Raw genomic sequence first — 22,026 nt, forward strand, 5'->3', positions numbered from 1 at the left:
TTTTTTTTTTTTTTTTTTTTTTTTTTTTTGAGTTAGAGTCTCACTCTGCAGTCTGGATGGACTCAGACTCCTGCCTCAATCTTCTGAGTGCTGGGATGGCAGGCCTGTGCCACCATACCTGACTCACTTTTTACATCATTCCTTGACATTGTTCTCTTTTTCCCTAGTAAGCACTTTTTACCTTGCATAATGTTAATATTTTCTCAGAGAGAAAATCTTAGTCATGAAATAAATTTTCCCATGAATACAGCCTGCCCTTTGAGGACAGTACAGTTAAGAGCCTGGAAACTGGAAATCAAGCTGGATTTAAATCTCAACTCCACCATTTACTATGTGACATCAAGCAAGTTTCTTAATCCCATAGTTTTCCCTGCCTGGATGTTAAGGCCAAGAAGAGGCATTAGCCCTTAATTCGTTTGCCTTTAAAATACTGTTAGAGCTGGCATGGTAGCATCCGCCTGCGATCCCAGCACTCGAGAAGCTGAGGCAGGAGGATAGCAAGTTCCAGGTCAGCATGGACTCAGGGAATGTTCAAGGCTGACCTATGCTATATAACAAGACCCTGATCCCAGCGCCCCCCCAAAAAAAAGAAAAAGAAAAAAATAATATATATATTGTGTGTATGTATATATACACACACGTATGTGTATGTATGTGTACATATATGTGTGTACATATATTATTTTGTAAAATTAAGTGGTTCGTGCACAGTATCTTTCTGACTTATTAGCTTAAGAGTGGAAATAAAATCTGGGCACCTGTAATCCCAGGACTTTGGGAGGCTGAGGCAGGAGGATCACAAGTTCAAGGCCAGCCGGAGCAATTTAGCAAGACTTGTCACGAAATAAAATGGGCCAGGAATGTATCTGAGCATTCCCTAGAATCAATCTCTAGTACTGAAAAGTAAAAGAAGAGTAGAAATAAGGTACTTTATTAGGTCTTTTTATCTAGGATTTAAAGTACTCTACCTTACTCAAAGATTAATTTAGATGATTTGCATCTTTCAAATGTCAAATTCATTGGGTAATTGTAAATTTAATGTAAAAGCGATTGGGCAGCATTAGAAGTTAGTGACAGTGTAATACTGAAACCATGGAAATGTCCCTAAATAGCCTTTACACTCAAAAGCATTTGTACTTGAATTTTCTAGGGTACGTTATGTTTTGTGATATGTTTTCACATATCGGAAAGTTCTGAGATTATAGTTTATTGAATTGCTCTTTAGTATTATCCTACTAAATGCTGAAATTTGTTTTACTTTTATCTTTTAAAATGAATCAAAACATTTACTTTCCATTTCCTGGTTTTCCTTAGCACCAAACACCAAAGACTTGGATGTATTTCTTCGGAAACAAGAATCAGGATTTGGCTTCCGGGTGCTAGGAGGAGATGGACCTGACCAGTCTGTAAGTGCACAGGCTTTTGCTGTTCATGTTAAAATTTGTGAATGGCACTTGTTGTTGGTTTTGTTTTGTTTTGTTTCCTGATTTTCCTACTTTTTTTCCTCTTACAGTTTCATTAATATGAGGTATGAGTGTCATGCCCCCTAGTTAACATGGTGTGCCTTGGCTAAAATATGTATATAAAAACTGAACATGTCAGCTGTGTGTTGGACAGTGATTAATTTACTTCTCTGTGTAAATAAAGACAGCTATATAGGGCTGGAGGGTGTAGTTCAGTGGTAGAGGACTTGCCTAGCATGGGTGAGCCCCTGGGGTCAATCCCCAGAAAAAAATTAAGTTTTTAATTTCCTTTGTCTTTGTTAAACAGATTCTAAGACATTTTTCTTATCTAAAAAGCCTATAATCCAGTGTTCTCTTTCTGAAATCACTCTGTCTTCTGAATGCTCCTGGACTATTGGCTTGAACCTGTGTGTATTATTTCACCTGATCTTATTAATGACTTGATATTTTAATGCTCATTCCTTTGCCTGTCATTTCATGTGTTAATATTTCTATCTAGAAGGCATAAAGATTACATTTGCAAAGCTTTCTCTTTGTATTTTTTTTGGTTGTTTTGTTTTGAGGCTTTTGGTGTTTTGAAAATGAGGTCTTGCTGTGCAGTCCAGAGTGGCCTCAACCCTCTCTGAAGCCCAGACTGCCCTTGAACTCCTGATCTCTTTGCCTGAGCTTTGCAAGCCTGGCATTACAGGCATGCACCACCCACACCTAGCTGCAAATCATTTAAAGCCTGGGATTTTGTTTATGTGTGATTCTTACAGAAAGTTAGAGAACAGATGTACTATAATGAGTTTTGTTTTTAGGTTTTATCCTTGCTGTTGAATGACAAGTATTGTGCTTTGTAGGATTTCAGATCTTATTTACATTTTCTTTTGTATAATACAAAAAACATTACATTATTATTCTTGGACGTTAGGTGAATAGCACTAATCTTTAAAAATGAGAGGCTTCCAGGAGCTGTGGCTCATGCCTATAATCTGCGGAGGCAGGAAGATTGCAAGTTCAAAGCCAGCCTTGGCAATTTTGCAAGACCGGTCTCAAAACAAAAAATAAAAGGGGCTGGAATATACTCAGTGGTAGACTACTTGCCTTAGAATGTGAGAGGCCTTGAGTTCAACCACTAGTACTACAAAAAAGGAAAAAAATAGTGACAGGCTTTTTTCTGTTTTTGAACAGATTGGTTGATTTAATAGTACAAATGTGTTAGTCATCTTGGTTGTACTTGCAATAATCATTAAGGACACAGAAAGCTTAGGCAGATGGCCCTATATAGGGCAAATGTACGATACTTTGTTTTTTTACTACATATATATATTTTTTTCCTACTTCGTTGATATTTGTAGTGTTCACTTAGACATTTTAAGAATTTATCAACTAAGGAGCAGCTTTTTTCTTCTTCTCTTAAATATTGGGTTTTAGTAGTTTTGCAAGTGGCCCATACATAAGGTTGCCTGATTATGGGCTTTTACCTGTTAGTGAGCAGAATGAACCAGATCTGTTGTACTGTGCAAGTGAACCTCGGGCCACCTTGTTCGCTTGAGTTTTAGGAACAAGAACTATTTCTCTGTTGTGTGCACTAAACTCGTACTGTTAGCACATTCGATGGTAGAATCATAAAAATGATCCCAGTTGCTGTGAACTATGTGTAGAAAATCTTTCCTGAGGGCAATCAGCAAGCCTTTTAAAAAATTTTTTTTAGTAGCCACTCCATGGAATTACATTTTGTTTTGTTCTGTTTTTCTGGTGTCAGGAATCGAACTCAGGACCTTGCGCTTATGAGGCAGGCAGCAGAACCACTGAGCTAAATCCCCAGCCCTGAATTACATTTTCTGAGTTTGTTTTGCTATAGTGCAGTGATGGAGATCATGGAGGTGCTTTTAAAATTGTTGTCCAGTCTTCCTTTTTGGTGCTCAACTCTGGGCATCTGGAAGCATTGCAGAGTGCAGTGTGGGTCTCTGTCGTGCCCTCTTTGAGCATGGGCCCTTTTGAGGTATCGCCTGTCTGAAATGTGCCAGTTTCCATAGGTGAACCTGGAAATCTGTTGGTCTGCACAGTGGTGAGTCAGGAAGCTTTTACTCTTCAGCTGATTTTTGTAGACCATATGGACCATTCTGCACATTGCTGTCTTTCCAGATCTACATCGGGGCCATTATTCCCCTGGGAGCCGCTGAGAAGGACGGTCGGCTCCGCGCAGCGGATGAACTCATGTGCATCGATGGAATTCCTGTTAAAGGGAAATCCCACAAACAAGTCCTGGACCTAATGACCACTGCTGCTCGAAATGGCCACGTGTTATTGACAGTTAGAAGGAAGATCTTCTATGGAGGTAGAGTCAATCCACTTTCTATGTGGTTTTACAGGGCATTTTATTAGTAATGATTCAGATAACCCATTTGGCATAACCCAGAGCCCCATTGTGTAAGGCCACAGAAAGTCAAAGGGATCCAGACTTAATACTCCTATCAAAAAATAAAGAAATGTTGGGATCCATATTAAGATAAGGCCAGGTATGGCGGCACACGTCTATAATCCCAGCACTTGGAGGTGGAGGCAGGAGAATCACTGTGAGTTTGACCAGCCTGGGCTACACTGTGTTTTAGGCCAGAGTGAACTATACATAGTGAGACCCTGTCTCAAAAAAAAAAGGTTATATTACTATATTGATAAAATTTTACCAACACAATATTGTGAGTGAATGTGTAAGTTTAAATTTTTTTTTTTAACAAATGCATTTAGGATGGGAATGTAGCTCAGTGGTAGTGTGTTTGCCTAACATGCATGCCAAGCCCTGGGTTCTACCCCCAGCACTAGAAAAAAATAAAACTTATACACACAGGTACAGTTATTTAACCATACTAAGATATCCCACTAGATAAGTATCAAAAGATTTTGAATCCTGATGAAATCCCAAATATTCAAAAAAGTGGGATGTTTCTGCTTAAGAAGTTTTAATAGAACATTCATTGAGTACTCACTGTGTCCCAGATGCATGGGTTATTTATCACTCAAAACACTGTGACGTAAATATTGTCATAATCTAATCCCACAGTGAGTCACAGAAGGGTTGAGAGACAGCCAATAAGTAGTAGGAGCAAGATTAAAATTTATATTTAATTGTAGAGCCATGGCTCTAAACCATGACACTAGGATATGATCATCTTTTACAGTTATCTTATCAGTAGCTTTGTGGATATTAGCTAGGATTTTTATGTGAATTTTTTCCCACTTTAAAAATGATGACTCTGTAACACAAGAAGGCAGTTAGCTTGGCCTTGCTGGAGTCAGAGCATAGCTACATTCAGTAAAACTTGAAGAACGCACCATGAAACTACATAGCAGTTTGGTACTATTGGAGATCTTTTAAGCCACTTCATCTAACTTTGCAGTATGCAAAATGAATCCTTTACTTTTCAATAATGATTAGATGTTAGGGGCATTTGGTTGAGATTCTAAAATGTATTCTTAGGGTTATGTAAATTCTGAGCCAAAAGAGAATGTTCCACAGCTGCTGTGTGTTGGGATTGTTTATGATGACCAAATTGTCACACAGCATTGGCCTTTTAAAAAGTCAGTTAGATCTTGGTATCATTCTTAAATCGTGATACCATCCTTGCATAGCTGCAAAAGGTGTAGGTTAACTGCCCATTTGCCAGCGATTCCACACGACCTTATGTGTGCCTGGGAGAGCCTGCTGTTCATGTGCGCTGCTTGTTATGTGTCCCAGCGAGGAGGAGGAGAAAGGCTGAGAACTGCTAATGATGAAGCCCTCTCATCTCATGAGTCAGGAAGCTTCAGTTGCAAAGCACACTGTAGAGGACAAATCCTGTGCAGGTGGTGGACCTGGGTGAAGGCAGCACTTCTGTCCTGACCCCGTGACCTCCCAGACACCAATAAATATCAGTCACTGAACTCCGTTATATTTACATTGATCTTAATAGGAAATTTACTGGATCATTTCTCATTATCTAGTTTTCTTTAATTATTGCTCAAGGTTATAAACCATGACAGAACTAAAACTTGCCAGGAATAATTTTTTAGTATCACATTTTAAAGTGGGATGATATTGGATCATACATATCTTTCCAGTTACATCCTGAGGTACTGTATTTACAGGTGGACTACTGCTGCCTACACATGCTCAGATTATGCCCAGAGCTCCCATGGGGACTGTTTTTCTGTTAGTAGAAAAGAAAATTTCTTTGAGAAGCTTAGCACAAAAATACTTTCTTTACCAAAACTTTTGGTTTTCAAAAAATATCAAAACTGATCATGTTTATTATAGAAAAGCATCCTGAGGATGACAGCTCTCAAGCCTTCATTTCGACTCAGAATGGATCTCCCCGCCTGCACCGAGTAGAGGTACCTGCCAGGCCTGCTCCCCAGGAGGCCTATGATGTTGTCTTGCAACGAAAAGAAAATGAAGGATTTGGTTTTGTCATCCTCACCTCCAAAAGCAAACCACCCCCAGGAGGTAAGGGACTGCGGTCTCCTGTTGTCTCTCCCTGCCAGACCCATGTGTCTGAGCCTCCCAGTGAAGCTTAAGAAGCTAACAGGAACTGTGCATAAAGTGCCGTAGAGACTTACCTTTTTAAGAATAGTGAGTATTTTCCTTTTTTTCGAAGTCAGGTATTCAGACTCATACCTTCCATGCTTCAGGGTTATCTGTCACCTCAGATTCTGTGAAATAGGTCTCAGTAGTTCAGTTTGCATCAAGATTATACTGAGACAGCAGCATATCACGGACCTAGCTTGATGGATTTAGGGAAAAATATAATACTGAGTTTTTAAAAATTTGGGGTCACAGACCTTTTAAATTAGGAGAAATTGTGGATGTAAAAATAAAGAATAGAAGTAACTACAGAGAAGGAAAATAGATTACCAATACTGTGACGCAAATATATTTTAGTTATTTCATATTATTTAATAACAATTGTTATATTCTAACTATAAAGTGGTTAGAATGAGACATCCTACCTTTCATATATGTTTTATTGAAAGGTAGAAATTTTGTCACAACCTTTAAAACTTTATTCAAATATCCTGAACCATAGTTAGCAGAATCCTCACTTCTGGGAAGGGTGAATATATATGAACACCAATTTCAGCAGCAATGGAGGAAGTAGCATCTGCTAAGTTCAGGGCTATTATGATTCAGCAGATTCAGTGTTGGTCTTGATGTTGCTGAGAAGTAATCTTTAAATAGAATTATAAAATCCAGTTGAATATAAGCTGAAAACCAGAACACTGATATTTGTGTATCATGCTTGTATGATAACTTTATTTTTGGACATCAATTGATAAAACTCTTCGACCACATGAAAATATACTCTAGCTTTTGCAATTGGATTTGAATTTATCTTGGTGAGTGAGATCCTTTTAGACTAAATGGTCACTAAAACCTTAGTAAGAAAAGACAACGTTTTTAGGAAAGTGTTGTAAACCAAACCAATTGATAGAAACCTTGCTAAAATCAATGCAAAGTGTAAAGGAAGAAATTCTGTCACAAGGATGTTACTGCTATAGTATCAGGTCACTGCTCACTGATACTAGTTTCCATTTTCCAAAAGCAGTTGCTATGGTAACACTTGGAATTGGGGCTGTCAGTGATGCTGTGGGGATGATTATGTGGCCTGTGTCAGAAAAATGAAAGGAAAGCAGCCTGTAGGTGGTTTCGTGTTGTAAATGTGGAAATCAGTCTTTCCAAAAACAACCACTTAGAATAATATTGTCATTCTAATATCATACAATAATCTCAGACATCCACATTAACAAAAATAGTGAAAGATTATCCCTACGTGTGATAGATGACAGTCACTTTTTATAGAGAAGACATTCCTTCTCTAGCATTGCAAAAATTAGGGGAGAGTCTAGTATGCACCATCGAACTAAGCAATGTAGAGGAATTCAGTAAAAAGTTACACCTCTTAAATGCTTAAACATATTTTTATACTCGTTTGTATTTAAAATTTTAAAATATTCTTTTCATTTAAATAATTTTACTGTTTTGACAGTTTTCTGTGTATAGATGTTCAGTCTCTGAATAGCATAGTGTCATTAAGCTAGGGATGGTGGCGTACACCTGTCATCTCAGCACTCTGAGACAGGAAGGCTGCAAGTTCTAGCACAGCCTGGGCAACTTAGTGACTTAGATTCTTTCTCCACAGGTAGGTAGAGAGGTGGGTGGATGGGGCTGGGGTGTAGCTCGATGCAAAGGCTTTGGGTTCAGTTTCCAGTTACGCACACACGAAATGATCATGTCACTAGTACTGGGTTTTAGAGTCATTAGAGTCAAGCTCTTCATGCATCTTTGGATGGCAGTCCGGCCTGTCCACTGTACAGTGTAGAGGATGATAACGCTTCTGTGCCAGTGCAGTGCGGGGTTTGAGCACACAGACCCTGTGAGAGACAGAGAATCTCTTTGCGGGGGCCAGGGGACGTCACTGGAATGGAGTGAGGCCCCAAACCGACTCAGACCCCCTGATGTATTGAGGAACAGCAGAGGCATAATGTTCTGCTGAGCATAGATCTTTGTTTTAGGTAGCAAGGCAGGCAAGTGATGCATGGTGACAGTTTAGCTGAGTTACTAACCTTTATCTGATTGTGCCCTGGAGAGGCGTCTCCACCCCAGGCCCTTCTCCGACCAGACTGGAAAAACATCCTGGCTTCAGGGTTTTGGCTCCTGGGAGTCACAGTCCTCCACCTCCCGAGTCACCTGAGCAGACACTGACCTGTCGTCTGGCGTCTTAGGGACTCCACAGTTGGAGTATGAGGGTAACAGGAGATCATGTGACGCCTGTGGACAGACTTTCTTTATGTTAGCCACCCCCATTGTGGTCATCTTTATTTAAAAAATTATTCCTCACTCTTGACCCATGTTTGTGTTTTGTTTTGAGATGATGTCTCCTTCAAACTGGAGGCTGACCTCATATCTATGGGCTTATGTGACCCTCCTGCCTTAGCCTCTGAAAGAGCTGGGAATGCGGACACACCAACAAGCCTGCCAGCCTTCTTTTTTATTTTGTACCTTTATATGACCAACCTTTTTTAAAGAAACTTTATTAATACTTGATAATGAGTTGGGAAAGAAAGCCCAATTAAAATGTAAAATTGAAACAGCACCTAAAGTGTGACAGAAAAACAAGTGCTTGCAGCTCATTAATTATCAGTTTGAATGGTAAATTAGGCTTAGCTTGTTGATAAATTTTGTATAAAGTACTTAAGATTTTCTACCATGGTGCAGAAGAACTGTCAGTTTGTGCATGGCTATTTAATAATCTCACAAAACGCTGAGTCCTCAAGTATTCTCAGAACGCCTTGTGTCTGTTCAATGAGAAGCGTCCTGCAGTAAGGGAGAGGAAGCTTCAGCTCCCAGAGCTGAGCGAATGCTGCTGTCTCTGTCAACACAGAGCATCTTGGAAGGGCACTAGCACAGGAGAGGCGGGAAGCCTGTCACCATATACCCTCCCTTCCGGTCTCGTCGCAGAACTCTGCTTAAGGTAGATTACTTTTTTCTTCTGAGGAAAAGAGCTCCTGCTAGTTTCTCCGGCGCCTGCTCTGAAATCCTGAAATTCTCCGCCATGCCACCGTCGGGTTGGCACCTTCTCTATGGGCCTAGGCCAACGAGCACAGTACTGAAAAGGCCTCTCCAAAGGTGAAAAGGACGCGGCTGAGCTTTTAGTGTTACTCTTAGCATATGGTTTTCAGTTCTGGCTGTGAAGATTTCTTTGAGAAGGGAATATTTCCAGTTACTGGCCTTTGATTTCATGAAGAGAAATGTTTAAGAGCATTAAGGTGGTCTCAAGCAGAACAAGCCTGGCTGTGGCCATTCGAGGCCAGAGATGAAAGAAGATGAAGAAAGTGGCTTTATGGCGAGTGGCCCTGGATGTGTGTACAGCAAAACAAGGCTTCTCTGTAGCTATGGAACTGGGAGAGAACCTCCAGGTGTACTTGGACAACAGTATTTAGAAGTGAGTTACTTTCCGGCTGCTCCGTGGTGAGTGAGCTGTTAAGGTGGCACTGCTGTACATAACCGTACGAAGTAGCAGTGTGGCTGCTCTCACCGTGTCTCGCCCAGATGACTAACCCTGTAGGGAGTCGTGCACGCCACTTTTCGGTGTGAGAAAGGGCGGCAGAGACTTCAGGTATGGATTCTGCGTGATGCTTTCCCACATCTGAACCGACCCTCTTCAGTGTGCCTGGTTGCTGCTCAGGATCTGTGTATGTGTAAATCTTCTCTAAGAAGGGGAGTGACTACAGGAATGATTTAGAGAGAATGGACAAAGTGCGGTATTCCTGTACGGTGGTGAGCTGCTTTGCCATAAAAAGGATAAGTGAGTGACTTGTGGGAAAATGATGCACCTTGAGACCATAATGTTAAGTGAAATAAATCAGAGACAGAAGCTTAAAAATCACATGATCTCTCTTATATGAGAAACAGGAGATATAAAAAGGACAAAATAAAAGATAGATATTAGGAGTTAGGGAGATAGGTCTTTTGCAGAAGGGAAGGGGGCCAAGAGATGGGAGGGGAACGAAAAAGGACTGATGTGTTAACAGCATACTAATAAAAACTGAACAACCAAAGGTCACCACAGGGCCACTACACGATCCACGCCATGTTTCTGATGCGCCACAAGTTGGCGCGTAGTTCCTGGCACAGGACACAGCCCATGTTGCGTTGGCATTTTCTATTCACTCAATTTGCAAGAAAAATGGAGTCTTAAGTATTTGATATAATTCAGAGCTAAAAGGTACTTGCTTCCAACATTAACTTTCTTCCTCTTAAGATAAAATCTCCACTGTATAATCCAAGAGGTGCCAAGCAAGGTCCTGTCTGTAGGGACATAAATCATGACCAAGAATAACTTCGCTTGGGCTATTAAATGAAGATCTATTAAAATGTGCCTAACATAATCCTAGGTCTGATTCAGAAATACTAGTAAGGATTGTTTTACTAAGGAAATTAACACAATTCACAGTGCCATCTAAAAATATTAATTACCCCTATTCATATCAGTCAGTAGTCGGCAAGAGCCCCAGTGCCTGGTAAGTTTACTGATCCCAGCTAGGAAATTCTGAGGAAATGTAGAAGGAACACTTGTTTCCCAGAACACGTACCCTTATACAGTGCAAGGTGTTTCATTTGACAAAATTTCCCAAGTGCGTTTTCAGCTCAGTAGCGGTCCGTGGAGGAAGGCCTTCCACGGAGAGAGCTGGAGGGCGGGAGAGCTGTGCACAGTCTCCAAGTGTGTGAGACACAGCTGTGCACACTCAGGGGTCAGTTTTATCCATGAGTCAAAAAGTCTTAACATTAAATACTTAATGTCCTGGTGCTACTCAGCTTTTTGAATTTTGACAAGATCTAAAGACACAAAAGGAATTAATATCTGTGTAGAACTAATTAGGATTCATTTTAATGAGCATTTATTTCATTGTACCTGGATTTCTGACCAGTAATCATTGAGTCCTAAACTTGAGTTTGGTCTATATGTATTTAAAAGGTTCCTTTGGGAGCAAGTGCCCTCCCTGGGGCTTAAACCCAGGCCCTCACATATACTAGGCAAGTGCTCTACCCCAGCCTTTCTTTTATGAGACAAGATTGGTCTGAAACTTGTGATCCTCCTGCCTCATCCTCCTGCGTAGCTGGGATTACAGGTGTATGCTGCCACTCGCAGAATTAAGGGCCTTTTCAGCAGAGCCAGAAAGGGTCTTGTAGCAGTTTCTAAAATAACTAAAATCTTGATAAACCCTGATGGGCACCGATAAACAATGAAGGGCCAGGTCTGTGCGACATCAACAGTGTCCGTGAGGCCAGCAGCCCTGACCCAGGAAGGCTTAGGAGGGTGACACCACAGTCGGAAGAGGGCCGTGGGCGGAGTGTCCACAGGACGGGAGACGGAGCTGCCCACTAAGCCTGCTGAAGGTGACAGCACTGGGACCGCGGCACAGCCCATGGGGAAAGCCAGGGGCACCCAGCTAGCATATGCAAGTCCCGGGAGAGGTGGGGGGAGAGGCCCGATGGGCCCGTGTAGGCCTTGGCCAGCTCCTGGGGCTGAGCAAAGATAACGAGCTTTCCTGGGAATGGCTGGAGGATGGTGGAGCCAGTCCCAGGCAGTCCCCGGACAGTGTGCTGCTGCCTGCGGTGCTCCCCGGGGCCCGAGTGGAGTCCTAGGGTCCACAGCTGAGGAATGCTGTGCTGTCACTCTCCCTGCAGTGTCCTGCAGGGCTGGCCAGCCCTCCAAATTGTCTTGTGTGTGTCTGCGCTCGTGTACTCATTACCAGCTTTCCTGAGTGGGCTCCCGGCCCCTTTCCACACCTCCACTTAGTTTGATGCTCTTTGATTTTTTTTTTTTTGTTTTTGTTTTTTGTTTGTTTTGTTTTTTCCTGATGGAATAGTCACTCACTGTCCTTGTAAAATTTCTTTTTAATATCACATTTTTTTTTCCAGTACCAGGGATCGAACTCAGGACCTTACACCTGCCAGATAGGCTCTAGTACCACATCCCAGCTGTCCTTGTAAAGTTTTTAAAATACAGTCTGACCTTCAGAAAAAAAAAAATTGGAACCAGGTTTCTGGTAAAGAGATTTCTATTTCTGGTTGCAGCTGTAACCGTGTGTAAAGAGTACACACACAAGCTGGGTGTGGTGGCACCTGCCTGCGGTCTTAGGTACTGGTGGATGCTGAGGCAGGAGGACTGCAAGTTCTGGGTCAGTGTTGGCAACTTAGTGAGACTTTGTCTCTAAATAAAAAGAGCTAGGGATACGGCAGAACACTTGACTGGTTCAGTCCCCAGCCCGCCCCCCAAGATCTGTGCTCGCTGTTGAAGTTGGAGGAGATTTGAAAGTACTTGCCTTTAGATGATGTGTGCTGCTTTTTTGCTATGTTCGTAAAGATGTTTCTCTGATGTTATATTGAACTTTTAAATAATGATGATAAATCCAGCATTAGCAGATAATATTGACTAACTGAAAAACCTGGGGTTTCTTCCCCACAGTTATTCCTCATAAAATTGGCCGAGTCATAGAAGGAAGTCCTGCTGATCGATGTGGAAAACTGAAAGTTGGGGATCACATCTCAGCGGTGAATGGACAGTCCATTGTCGAACTGTCCCACGACAGCATCGTTCAGCTGATCAAAGATGCTGGCGTCACTGTCACACTGACAGTTGTTGCCGAAGAAGGTAAGGAAGTGGAGGGCATGTGTTCCCGGCTCAGAACTGCGGTGAGAGAATCATTTATATGCCGTGGAGTCTCATTCTTTGCCTTTCCCACTTAATGAATTTAAAAGACAGTTTATTATGAAGTTGTCCACAGCTCAAGACAAATAATCCAGTAGTGAGTGGTGACCATTTATTTACGTGCCAGCGAAGCAAGCACAAGAGTGAAAGATTGGTAACGCTTTTCAGATCTTACTTTCTTAAAATAATGTCTCAAGTCTCTGCTTGAATGAAAGGAAATCCCTTAAGAAGTTCAAAGGAAGTCACTGTTCCTACCCAGCCTTTCATGACGGGCCGTGGAGTGGAGCACCTTTTCTTGGGGCAGGCTTTGTTCCGAGCAGCTGCTTTATAAATATGAGGGTTGGAGGAGAATGCAGGAAGGCTTGTAAATGGGGCATAAAATGCACACTGTCAGCTCTACACACTGTCAGTCTTGCCTTGCTTTAAAGCTTCCTTTTTAATCATTAAAAATTTCCAATTAGGAGCCATTTTGAGCCAGACCATGTTCTTTGTTTGAGTTCCTAACTAACCATTATGCAGTGCTCACCTCATTTCCCCTGATTTTGCAAAACTAAGAGAAGACAAAAACAGAATTTATGAAGAGCCCATCTTTAATGTTAAAAGCTCTTCATGCATTCTGTGTCCATTCGTGTTCCATTTTCCCCCATGTCCCTGTAATCTAGTCCGTTTCTAGGTCTTGCATACTTCTCCCGCCTAGCTCTTTTCTCTTCCTTTTGCCCACTCTCATATTTTGTTCCTGACGTATGATATAAACCTTTCCGTCCGGGAGCATGTGTTGGGTACTTCCGTGTAGCGTGAGGTCCTGTCCAGGTCTAGGGAGGACTGCGGGACGCAGGGGCATCCCTGCTCTTCCTCCCCTTCTCTGTTCTGTCCCCACACTCCACCCAGATTCTGCTGGTTTTCTCAAACCTTCCTCCACAGAAACTCCAGTGCTTCCCCTGCTCTCTGCATGGGATGTGTTCCGTGATTTTGCTCCCAGTCTGCATTTGCAATTTACCTCCCCAAGTTCTCTTAGCTCTGTCTCATGGGCCTCCAGGCACTCGGACACAGCCTTCTGGAAGGTGCCTCTCTCTATTTAAAGTCTGCTTTTGCAGACAGATTGCTAGTTGTTGGCTACTAGACTTATTAGGGGCTCAGTATGAAGGAATGAATGAAGGATTTGAATTCTAGTAAATAAGTGAACAAATGCGTGAACAAAGTGAAAGGAGGTTTTAGTTCTTATCTGTAATGTCGCTATAATACCCATTTGAGGGTTATTGTAGAGTTTAAAGGTGAAAATGTATATAAGCCACTCGAGTACTGTAAGGTGCTCATCTAATGTCAGCTGACATTGTTTCTCCTGCTCGCCTGCCTCACGCATTCAGGTCTCTGCTTAAGTCTCACCACATAAAAAAATAGCAGTGTGTTATTTTTCTCTTATTGCTAAGACAAAATACCCAAACCCCAAGGTTAACGGGGAAAACTTGACTTAGCTCACAGTTTGTAAAGGTTTCAGTCCATAATTGGCTGGCTCCAAGGCAGGGTGGCAGAGGGGCAACAGTTCATGGCAGAAGAAAGGAGCAAAAGCAACAAGAGATCTTAACAGCGTCTTTCTGCCCCTTTCTTCCCATCCAGACTACCTCGATGAGGGCGGTGCCAAACCAGTCACTCACTGCAGTAGTTTAGTAAGCACACGCCCTTAACCCCAGCATCACTCTCTAGATTCAGCCCCACCTTAGGACTGCGTGAGGCTTTGGGGGCATCTGGACACGAGCCGTAACACATGGTAACGTTTAGTATGCGCTCGCTGTGTGGGAAGCACTGTTCTCCCTCCCTGAGTACTCGTTTACTGCAGTGGTGCTAGGTAGGCAGCATCATTTCTCATGTGGGAGATGAGGAACTTGTAGAACAGTTAGATAATTTGCCTGAGGTCATAAAGCATCTGAGTAACAGAAGCAGTGTTTGAATCGGGCAGTCTGACTTCAGATGTTTCCCTGGTGCTGGGGATGCTCGTGCCCAGAACCCAGCAGTGTCTGAGACACCCTCCCCGTCTGCTCCACATTCTTCTTCCCCTCACCTGCTTTACTTTTCTTCATTGTGCTTGGCTCTGAGACTCTTTTTATCACCTGTCTCTTCCACTAAAATGTAGTCATAAGATTCATAAAGTTAGACTTTTCATGTTCACTGCTAAACCTCGAGGGTCTAAGACAGTGTTAGGCATATAGTAAATGCTCAATAAAATGTTCTTGAATGAAAAATTCTTTACTTAAACATGAACCTGGTCCAAAAAAAATATGAACCTGGTCAGATTTCTTTATCTCAGTGACTTTACCATGGTCTGTGTAACCTGTATTTTAGCCTTAACATTTGTTCTGTGCCTGGAAAAAGCAAGCCCCTGTGCCATTAAAAATAACACTTCGGGCCGGGGATTTAGCTGAGTGGCACCACACCTGTCTCAGAAGCTCAAGGACCTGAGTTTGATCCTGGTACAAAAAAACAAAAGAAAGAAAAAGCACTTCAAGGTCACTGTGAGAATGATGTTCATAGTACACTACCATCCTCACACCTGGTGTGCAGTGTGCACTGAGCAGAGGGACTCGAAGCTGGGGAGGGCGGGGTCTAGTAGCAGTATAATCAGTCAGGCCATCTGTAGAGGAGGACCAGTGTTTTTTCCCCTATCCATGTCAGACCAGTCTTTTTTTAAAAATACAATAAAAATAAAAACAAAGGCATAAAATTATTCTGTTCGATTGTTTTCAGATCATCTAAATTCTTATCTTTACATATTGCTGACTGACCCCTAAACCACACTTTGAGTAATCCTGGGATAGTTTAGTAGAAAAATGACCATTTTTTTTCTTACTGTAATTTTATTTTTCAAAAAAATACCACTGATTGTTGATGGTTCTCATTCTTTATTTTCCCACATTCTTAAAGTAGAAGTTGCCTTTGATGTTCTGGTCCAGAAACGTATGCACTGACGCTTGAGATTTCCTGTATGGTGTCAGTCACAGGTCAGGAGAAATCAGGAGAGATGTGTACTCAAAATGTGGTTCATATGCCAGCACCGCTTCTCCACATACAGTCACGCCATCCTGTTGTACTCCGGGTTTTTATTAAACTGGAAACCTTCAGAAGCCCTTATTTTTCTCAAGGAAAAATAGAAAGCCTCCTCCGTCTGTAACAGTCTCATACGTGGAGTTTGTAAGTCTTCCACATTCCTCAGTGAATTCAGCACAAACTTACCTGTCCCACATCAGCTACAGATTTGTGTCTAAAGCTCTCTTCAGAAAGCACACATCTGATCACTGCGCGCTGTGCCCCGCTCCTTGTTACCGTGGTGAAGGGCGTCGACTTGGATAAAGAGCTGTGTGGTCGCTCTGTCCTTCCCTTCCTGGTGTCCTGCCCTGTCTGAGACTCAGACTGCAGCCTGACTTGGAGCCATCCCCGTCCTCCCTCCCTGCCCTGTGAGGTCTTGTTCTCAAGTATGCGTGGAAATTGACTATCTGTGGTTTCTGCTTATTGGGAAGAAACTTTTATCCTGTATTATGTTTTCAAATTGATTTCTTTTGGGGTAGCGGTCAGGCCTTGTTTGATTTATTTTTGAGAGTGAACTCCAGTTACCGGAGGTTACCAAGGGTTTGACTGGCATGATTCTGGCGGTGTTGGCGTAATTTCCTTTGTCTCCACACTGCACCTCGTTTCTCCCACTGCTCCCCGGGGCGGCCATTGTAGCACGTGTGTGTGCGTTTGGGATGTCTTTTAAAATGCACTTTGTGTCGTGTTCGCATTCGAGGGCATAAGTGGTCTTGTGTTACAGATTTGGACATGGGCTCCTCCTCACAGACTGGTTTTGAGTTTCTGCTGCTGTTTGCAGGGCAGGGGAGCAAACCCCCCAGGCATTTGCTCACTGGGCAAGCGGTCGCCCCCAGACCTGAACCCTCAGGCTTTCTTCCAAATCGGGATGTAATCCTTACGCACTGTAAAATTTGTTACTCTACGTGTGCAGTTCAGTGTTTTTGTACATTTACGAGTTTGTGCAGCACGGCCAGCAGTTTCACATTTAGCGCCCCCAAAAGACGCGCGCCTGGTAGTCGTCGCTTCCGCCGGGCGCCTTTGGCCGTTTCTGTGCATGTGCTGCACGTCTCAGAGTCTTGTGGCCTTCTGTGTCTGGCTGTCCTCACTTGGCAAAATGTTTTTCCGGCTCATCTTGTCATAAACACTGTAGCACTTCGCACATCATTCCTTTTCCTCACGAAGAACCCTCCTTTATGTCTGTGTACGTTTCGCTTCCCTGTTAATCACTCGGTGGGCATGGGGGATGTTTCTGCCTCTCCACTCTTGTGAAGGATGCTGTGAACATCGATGTGCGTGTCTTCGTGCTCTGCGTGTGCCTGGGAGTACTTGCTTGGTCACATGGTAACTTTCTGAGGAACTGCCGAACTGTTTTTCCCAGCAGCAGCATTTTGTATTCTCACCGGTCTCTCCCTCGCCTCTCCAACACTTAGCTCGCGCTTTGGGGTTTGTTTTCATTCTGCTAGGTGTGAAGTAGTCTCACTGTGGCTCCGATGTACATTTCCACAGTGCATGTGCTTGGGGACCATTTGTGTCTCTTTAGAGAAATGTCTACTTAAATCTTTCTCTCATTTATAACTCAGTTTTTGTCATTTTTATTGTTGGGTGGTACTGAATACTAGATCTTTGTCAGATAAATGGTTAACAAGTATTTCTCCCCCATTTTTCAGATGTCTTTTCGCTTTTTTGTTTCTGCCCCTTGATGTAGAAAAGTTTTAATGTGATGAAATCCATCCAGTTCATGGGGCTGGGGGGGATTTAGCTCTGTGGTTCCACCACCTGCCTTTCAAACTCAAGGACCTGAGTTCGATCCCCAGTACCAAAAAAATAAAAAAATAAATCCAGCTCATGTATTTTTTTCTTTGACTGCCATGCTTTACTGACATAGGATCTTGTGCTTTTAAGATTTATCCACGTTGCTGAATGAACACAGATCACTTCAAATAGCTTGACGGTTTCCAAAATGTGTATTCACCACTTCCTCATGGACAGCCACAGTGCCTCATCTGCAGAGTATCACACGGGCCTCACAGGGTCCCTTATAAAACAGGGTGAGGACTTCGGGGGCAGAACTGCTAGATCAGAGCACGCTCATGTGATTAGCTCGACTCCGCGCAGGCAGATTGTTCTCCGTAACTGCCGCGCCCGTCCATCCTTCCCCCAGTGAAGTACCGGGCATTCCTTCCCGTTCCTCTGCTTTCCGGCCAGTACTTGACATCATGAGCTTCTGAGTTTGGTGAAGCCTGGGAAGTATTACCTCACTGTCATTTAATTTTCATTTCTCAAATTGTCCATGAAGTGGAATATCTCTTCATATGCTTGGGGTTTTCCTCTTGTGAATTGCCTGCCTGTTCATACTTTTTGTTCCTTTTTCTTTTGGGATTTCTATCATTTTCTTGTTAGTATTTAGAGTTTTTTTTTTTTTTTGTAAATTATATAGGCATTAGTTCAATTTTATTTTCGAAAGTACAACTGTCTTTGCCTTGTATCAAGCTACCTTTGAGCATGGTACCCATGCTATACTGAACCTTTTAGATGTAGTCAGCTGTTTTATTTTATGGCTTCTGCTTTTGAGGTTTTAGAGTAAGTCATCCTTTTACTCTACACCGCAGATTCCCCTTACATTGTCTTCTATTAGATTTATTACAGTTAGATCTTTATTTGGTGCCTACCTCTGTACGTGGTTATGGAAAGAATTCAGTTTTTTTTTTTCATTCCTATCTTGAGCCACTTTCCCCACATGAACTTCTAGTACTTCCTCCCCCAATTGACTTGTCCTGCATCTGTCCTATACATTAAATGTTTAATGTCCTATACCGTGTAAATGTTTAAGATGGATAGACATACAGAGACAGACACGTATCACATAAATTCAAAATTGTTTTTCTGTAAATTTGTAGTTTATCATTATTATTTCCATAAGAAATTTTAGACCAAATTGAGCTCCTCCAAAAATCTGATTTTATCAGGATATAATGAAAAATATATATATTCTAAGATTGTATTTTAAAATATCTAAGTCATCTCACCTAATAGAATGGGTTATCTCTCTAATTTTTCAGATCATTTTTTATAGAGTTTTAGTTTTAAAAAGTTCTCTCGTTGGGGTCCTTATTTTCCTTTTTTGTTGTTGTTGTTGTTTTGAGACAGGGTCTCACTATGTAGTTGAGACTGACCTGGAACTCACGATGTAGCCTAGGCTGGTCTCCAACTCACAGCCAATCCTCCTTTCTCAGCCTCCTGAGTGCTGGGATTATAGGCCTGTGCCACCATGCCTGACTCTTATTTACTCTTGATAAAACAAATCTCAACCCATTAATGGTTGTTATTGTAATTTAACTGTGGATTTTGCATTTGTGCAAAATACCTATTGTGTTTAGGTATTTATGCACAAAAATGTAGCAAAATCTGTCATACTTGTTCAGAGAGGGAGAGGTATACTTAAGCCACTTGTTTACTATTGGAAATTTTTCAGATAAAATACAAAGAGGACATAGGCCAGTCTAACATCATGGAATAAATAATTTAAGAAGTAGATTAGCTTCTAACACAAATAAATTGGAGGAGGTCCATAGCATGGGCTGAGGACCAAAAATGAAAAGAATGCCAGTGATATGTTTTTAACCTTGATTCAGACAACATAAATCATGGAACTTAAAAAGTAAGCGTAGGCTTGTACCTTTTGCCTAGAAGTGGCATCTCTCCTCCTTCCCGGAGGGTGGAAGAAAACTTGAAAGTGGTCAGCTTATCTGTGCTCTGACATCATTCAGGCTAGCCAAACTCACAAAGCCAAATAAGTATCCATGTTGGACATGACAGAGGTACAAGTGTTTCTCCCAGTTGTCTTGGTGGTAGATACAGTTTTCTCCCATCAGTTTCCATCCCCTGCGTAGTAACCGTGAATTTATAGTGACAGGAAGCAGTTTCAAGTCCATAATAAGCTCTCAAACATAGAGCTGGTCACTTGAAACCAACACAGCCAGTCAGCAAGGGTGAGAGGACTGAAGGGGACTTCCAGGTAGGACAGGGTGATGAGGATGGGGAGAGGCCACGCTGTGTGTGGCAGGAGAAAGGGGCTGCTGAGCCCGCTCTCAGTGTGCTCAGAAGCTGCCGGGACGCTGACCACCGTGCGCTTAGGAGCCGAGCCGTAAAGGCGGTGACGTTTTGAACAGGAGGTGAAGTAGGAAGCTGGGACAGTGTCCTAACATGCAACGTAAAGTCTCCGCAGCTTCTTCAGTGAGTTTCAGTCCGCGTGCTAAAACTGCAACTGTGGAAGCAGAACGAGAGCCATTGGTGGCTGGGAGACCAATTAGAAGGCCAGCTGGTAGCTCCTGAAACTAATTAGGAAAATAAAATTCATGATAGCTCCACTATAAGAGAGCCACAGATTTGTTTGTTCCCTACCACCCCCGAGGGGAAAAAAAGGAGCCTATTCCACTCCCTTCCCACCCTGCCTTCCTGGACCCCAGACACGGAAGCAGAAGCACCTCTGTGCAGAAGGTGTTCAGAAGCTTCAGCTCCATCCCCAGGTCCGCTGCTCCCTGCTGAAACCCAGCAGCCTCAGCATGACTGGAGTCGCCAGGGGCCTGCAGTGACCACAAACTGTTTCTCTGCCCTACCCTTTTTCACCCCCTTGCTGGAGTATTTTTTCGCTTCCAGTTGGATGACGTTCTTAAAAAAGAACACGTGTTCTCAGTCCCAAACCATCCAAACCGTAAAAGTGCATACGATAGAGCCTGAAGTTTCAGCTTCCTCAGTAGAAATTGCTTCCTGACACTTGTATCTGTTATATTTAATGTCAGACTTTCTCTAACTCCGATGTATTCCAAGATTCACTTCGTGTATCTGTTTCCATGTGGCATTCTAACCTATAATGGCCTCTGCATTGAACAGTTCTGCAAAGTAAGGGAGACATTTCAGACTAGGTACTTTAAGAGAAATGTTATTTCAAAGGAGACATACGATGATGGTGATGATGACAGCTGTAATAGAAACCTTTTATAGTGAATACTGCCAAGCACCGCTTCTAAGTGTGTACACTTACACATTCATTTGATACGATAACCCAGTGAGAGAACTACAACTCCCCCATTGCAGATGTGATGGTTAAAAGTATAGAAAATATAAGTCTGTAAGTGATGGAGTCAGGCTTAGAGTTCTCCATCTTGCTTTAGAGTTGGTGGCCATAACCACTGAGCTGTACTCTCTGTCCTTTAAATCGCCTGGGCTTTGATATTTGTACAGACTGAAATGCTCAAAAGCTTCAGCTTTCAAAAAATGAGACTAGTCTAGGTGTGGTGGTGCACACCTATGCCCCCGGCACATCCGGCACTCAGGAGGCTAAAGCAGGAGAATCACGAGTTTGAGGCTGGCCTGGCAACTTAGTAATTTTTTTAAAGTCTCAATAAGAAAAGTCTGACAGCCTTAAGAATCTCAAATTTTAACTGTGATCCCCTTTGACTGCCATCTGTCTTTAATACAGGCAGTTACTGTGCTTGGCTGTGAGGTTTGCCTTCAAGGAACAGCAGGGGAATTCAGAGCTATTTGGAATGATACGTAAACATGTTGCTCCTGCACCTGTATTGTATCTTAGTACACAGAAGCAGCTGAAGCTCTGACCGTTTGCCAGCACTCGGGATGATTTTATAATCTTTGGTGCCCAGTGTCAGGCAGAAGAGCTGCTCCTACATTCAAATGGGGGGTTCAAAAATGTGTGGGTAGGTGGCAAATTGGCCTCTGTTCCAGATTCCCGGGGTCTGTTGCGGTCACCTAGGACTTACCAGTTAAGAGATAGGCGTATGATCTGGAGACCAGCAGACTGTGCCTGGAGCTCTGTCTTCTAGAGAAATACGACTGCATTTCTGGCTGTCAGGTTGCATGGGTGACCAAAACAAAGAGGACTGTGGGACGCAGGAGTATGCCTCCTGTTCTCTTAAAACATGAGCGTCCATCAAAGCCAAAGTGGGAGAGAGACTACTGTCTAGACAGCCGACCACGTGTGCGCCCGTTTCACTTTCCTGGATCCACTTGGCTTTCACATTTTCCTGTGCAAATTCTCATTTGTTTTCTCATTTGAATAGAGCACCACGGTCCACCATCTGGAACAAACTCTGCCAGGCAAAGCCCAGCACTGCAGCACAGACCCATGGGACAGACACCAGCCAACCATGTACCTGGGGACAGGTGCGACGGTTCTCCTCAACTTTGGGGTTTTTTTTGGAATGGGTACAGACATCAAACTCCAACCACTGAGCCAAATCCCCAGCCACACTTCT

The 22,026-nt window shown here is 42.7% G+C and overlaps 1 protein-coding gene across 3 annotated transcripts in view; it reads left to right on the forward strand.

The window, feature by feature from the left end:
- Positions 1-22,026, forward strand: part of Magi3 (membrane associated guanylate kinase, WW and PDZ domain containing 3) — a 101,210-nt gene that overhangs the window by 69,715 nt on the left and 9,469 nt on the right. For all 3 annotated transcript variants that reach the window (XM_010631266.2, XM_010631267.2, XM_010631268.2), the window contains exons 14-18: positions 1,315-1,406; positions 3,594-3,786; positions 5,743-5,931; positions 12,455-12,640; positions 21,832-21,934. In XM_010631266.2, coding sequence (XP_010629568.1) covers positions 1,315-1,406; positions 3,594-3,786; positions 5,743-5,931; positions 12,455-12,640; positions 21,832-21,934 — 763 coding nt within the window. The remainder of the gene's footprint in view (positions 1-1,314; positions 1,407-3,593; positions 3,787-5,742; positions 5,932-12,454; positions 12,641-21,831; positions 21,935-22,026) is intronic.

Source organism: Fukomys damarensis, unplaced genomic scaffold, assembly GCF_012274545.1.
Source record: "Fukomys damarensis isolate Sample0158 unplaced genomic scaffold, DMR_v1.0_HiC HiC_scaffold_33, whole genome shotgun sequence".
Classification (NCBI taxonomy): domain Eukaryota; kingdom Metazoa; phylum Chordata; class Mammalia; order Rodentia; family Bathyergidae; genus Fukomys; species Fukomys damarensis.